Here is a 4,232-nt window from a genome sequence, read left to right as displayed (position 1 = left end):
TTGTTGTATATGTTTACGCCTCACTCCTTTACTAGCTCCCATACCTCTGTATAGGGGTCATCACTAGCAAGACTGCTGTATGGTACTTACGCCACCCTTTACATTGGAATACGTTTTATATAATACAAGGACGCACTTAGTTGATCTCACTTGATGCAGTGCCTGCCACCGAGCGTCAGGCATTGTAATACCCCCCCCCCCCCTAAAAAGATAATCAATTAGACTTTAATGGATCACAAGCAGCTTATCTCCTTCAACTGCGGCAATTTACAGCCAACCCACCCCCCTTCCAGGACATTACAAGAATAAAACGCAGAGTCGAGAGTATATCACAAACATCAGGTTTTACTTAAATATTCAATTTATCATAAGTCAGACAACTTAAAAAAACAGCAGTTCAAAGTCAAAAATAGACACAATCCCCAAGTCTGTTGGCTTGAAGGGAGACATAACGTTTCATCGTGCTTGCTCGTTGTTCAAAGCCAAGGGCCTCGAAAATAACTGTTTCGTTACATTCAGTGCTTTTTATTTTTTTTTACAAAAATGGTCCCTTTCAAATAAATTTATATTTTTACACTTTATGCCTTACTCCCACCTCGCAAACAGAACAAAAGTACCAGGAAGTGCATCTTCCAGCTAATACACAGTTCCCTTAAATATAACTCTGAAATATACATTTAATAAAATAATCAACATGAATGTCTTCTGGTGCCAGCAGAGGACACAATATCTGTACAAACATAGACACACATACCAAGGAGTGTGGGTGGCTCCTTTCTGTAAACTTTTCAAGAACATAGGCTCGGTCCCCTTCCATGAGGGATTCCTCTTCCCCCTAAGGGGCTGAACCGGTCAATATAGCCCAGTTTGGACCAAGACATCACACAGAATAAGGTTCAAGTTCCTTATGATTTGCTCAGTGTCCATTCTATGATGATGCAAGAAATAAGACTGTTCTTTCTGTACTCAGTTCCATGGCTTTAATGGGGAGTTCCAGCTTCCCATGAAATGACTCCCACTAGTGACGGGGTTCCCATACTCTTTTCTGTCTTCATAGGATGCTGCGGCACTGAACCCATCACTGATGATGTCTGAGGCTGTGTTGCACCCACCCTCTTATGTACTCAGTCGTTTGTAGCAAAGTGGTGGGGGAGTTTGCCCAGTCAGTGCATCTGTAGATGGTGGGAGTAGTGGGAATCGTGCCATTGGAATAAAAGTCTCAGTCGTTTCTCTGACAATTCGGCTTGTGCTGTCTTGGTCACTACCGAAGAGAGTAGACACCCTGCTTGATTCTAGTGCGCAAGTGGCATAGCCAAGATCTTTGGATGCAGTGATTCCCTGCCCACCTGTCATGAGCACGATCATCTCAGTGTCTACTGGGCTCTTAGTCTTGATTTCAGCTGAGAAGACCTGGGTGACAACTTCCTCTGGGTTAAAGTTCTTTGCCTCTTCCACGACAGGAACAAGGGCCAGCCTTGTCGGTGCAACAGTAATTGGTGGTTGCAGCAGGATTTGTGCCTCACAGTTTCAATGATGCTGGGCTTGCCGGTCCTTGTTGCCAAGGAGAAAGGACATATACGTTGTCAGAGTCCTGTCATCTCCTTGAACCAAGTGCTCAGTCTTTCAGGGGTTGAAGAGACACAGGGTTTCTGCCCCTGCACCAACAGCGAGTGATGTTTCGGCTCTTGCTCCTCATCCCCAACGAGGGCACTATTTCACTTCCCCTTCAATGGGGCTTCTTTAAAAGGGCTGCATCTTCGCAGAAAGGAGCAACTGGCAGCCACTCTGCACATGGTTAAGGACCTTGTGCTTGAGCTGACCCACCTGTTCACGCAGCAGGCCAGCGGCACTCTGCAGGCCACTGTTCTCATTCTTCAGTGCCCGCACCTTGTCTTCAAGACGGGCAATGCGCTCCAGTTTGCGTTTGCGGCACTTGGTGGCTGCCAGCCTGTTGCGCAGCCTCTTGCGCTCCACCTTGATGCGCTCCTGGTCTTCTAGGTTGATTGGTGAAACGGGTGGGCTACTGCTGGAGCAGTCGTGGACACGTAAGCTGTCAGGCACAGTCTGTGGCTCTTCCTTGAAGGCAGAGGTGGAATAGTGCGGCTGTGGCAAGTAGCTGATGGTGGCAGTGGGGTAACTTGTTACGCCTGGAGCAGAAGTGTGGAAGCTGCCCAAGTTGGCATAGACTGGTGATTCCTGATGCTGTGGTAGATTGTAGTGGCTCCCACCAATTGAGACATTGGGTGGGGCAGTCATGTGGTTCATCTTGTGCAGATCATCCAGGGCCTTGACAAAGCCATCCGCAAAGCCTTCCTGCTCCTCCGTCACGCCCCGAGTGTAGAAGTACTGACCAGGTCCTGGGCTGGTAATGACCCCACCATTGCTGTTCTGTATGATGAGACGCTCCAGTTCAGGTGATGCCAGCTTCAGCGAGGCTGCTGCACCACCATCTGAGCCGAAGTAGCCCACGCCTTCCACTTCACCACCCCGGTGGCTCTTCAGTGCACTTCCCCGGTAAGGGTCAGAAAGGTTGAGACCCAGGCCAGCCTTAAGAAGCTTGAGGTCCGAGGGCACTGGTTCTGAGCTGCGCCCATAGCCAGGCAAAAAGGAGTCATCATGGTAGAAAGGCTGCTCCATCTTGGTGCACATAGAGAGGCCTGGTTGGCTAGGACACTTGAGGATGGACAGAATTGTGCCGGACTGTCAATCACAAGAGGTACTTTAGTGGCGTAGATACAGGGCAGATACAGTCAGCGGTGCCCAGAGGTACTTTAGTGGCGTGGATACTGGGCAGATACAGTCAGCAGTGCCCAGGGAATGCAAGCTGGAGATCTTTGACGAAGCAAAAAGAAAACATATGATGATGCAAGCAGGGGATCCCTGGCGAATCGGACAGGACACTTCTCAGGATTCAGGCCGGTCTCCGATGTTATCGGGTTGGTGTCCCTGAAGTTGCAGGACGGAGACTTGAAAATGCAGACAGGGAACACCAAAGGATGCAGGGTTGAGGATCCTGAAGATTAAGCAGCAGGCAACTGTTGATTCCTGCGCGAGTCGGCGAAATGGCTGCAGGATCTGCACCTCGCTTTAACAGCAGCTTTAAATATGCTTCCAAAGATGCAGAGCCTGCTTTATATAAGCCAGATCTGCACAGGCCGCGCCCCTCCTCTGTGCCCGTCCTTCACAGCAGTCGGCGGAAGCGCGCGCCCCTGACTCTCATTGGTTCGCGGTGTTCCTCTCCCGGCGCGCGCAGTGTCAACGCGCGACCAATTAGAGCTATGGAGGTAGGAGGGAGTGGGGTGTAGAGGCGTGGGGGCTGTGACGTTGGTGCCGGGAAGCGCGTGCACTCCTGGTAAACATGGCCTGGGGTGAAGGGTGGGGAGAAGTGGAGGAGCAAGAGAGGGGGCTGTGAGGAGAGCAAGGACTTTGGCTTCCGCTCCCACCCTACTTCCCACAAGAGGATAGAGCACGTTTGGATAGCACCCACATACATAAAAAAAAACCACCAGAGGACATGGCTACTGTACTGTACAACAACGTACATGCACTCGGAAACGAGGGAATCAGGGCTCGAGTCGGGGTACCACGCGGGTGGACGGCGTCCCCCCACTTATTTTACCAGGTTTTTCCGGGTGGACGCCGTCCCCCCTGCCCAAAAGCTGGACAGCATTGTGTGAGCAGAGAGCCCGGGTGGGAGGGAAGTTTCCCGTAAATGTTTGTAATTGGAGACTTTAAGAGGCACCGGTGGTGTGTGCAGGCTGGAGTGATTGGGAGGCGGAGCGAGCAGGCGTTGGCGGTTAACGCTTGAAATGTGTGTCCTTCTGTATCTTGTGCACTTTTGAGCACTTCGTTGTGCAACTGGGGCACCCCCTCGGGGGAGTGGGGGGGAGGGGGGGTTGCAAAGGACATCGAGGAACAGACCAGGGGTAGCAGTGCTGTGAAATGCCCCGTCATCTAAAGGCATATGAATACTCATGAGATTCCTGTTGTGACGTCACTTCCGGTGACAGCGTCCCCCCACTTCTTTTTTTAGGACTTGTGCCCTGGAGGGAATTAATATTAAGAGATAGTGTAGAACACCTAGCCGCACAAATAAACAACAGAAAAGGAATAGCTGATGGCACAGCATCACATGCAAACTAAAAGAATATGTCCAGTTATGTACAGCATCCAATAACACACACACAAACATAGAAACATATCAAAGCTAGCTTATTGGAGAGCAACACAGC

The 4,232-nt window shown here is 50.5% G+C and overlaps 1 protein-coding gene across 1 annotated transcript; it reads right to left on the bottom strand.

Moving 5' to 3' along the window:
- Positions 1 to 325: 325 nt before the first annotated feature.
- JUNB (JunB proto-oncogene, AP-1 transcription factor subunit) lies at positions 326 to 3,164 on the bottom strand. Its single transcript, XM_085654471.1, has one exon. The coding sequence runs from the start codon at positions 2,647 to 2,649 to the stop codon at positions 1,741 to 1,743; it is 909 nt and encodes a 302-aa protein (XP_085510597.1). The 5' UTR covers positions 2,650 to 3,164; the 3' UTR covers positions 326 to 1,740.
- Between the last annotated feature and the right edge of the window lie 1,068 nt (positions 3,165 to 4,232).

The sequence above is a fragment of the Triturus cristatus genome, chromosome 4_1, assembly GCF_964204655.1.
Source record: "Triturus cristatus chromosome 4_1, aTriCri1.1, whole genome shotgun sequence".
NCBI classification, from domain to species: Eukaryota; Metazoa; Chordata; class Amphibia; order Caudata; family Salamandridae; genus Triturus; species Triturus cristatus.
This window is presented reverse-complemented; position numbering and strand designations above follow the sequence as displayed.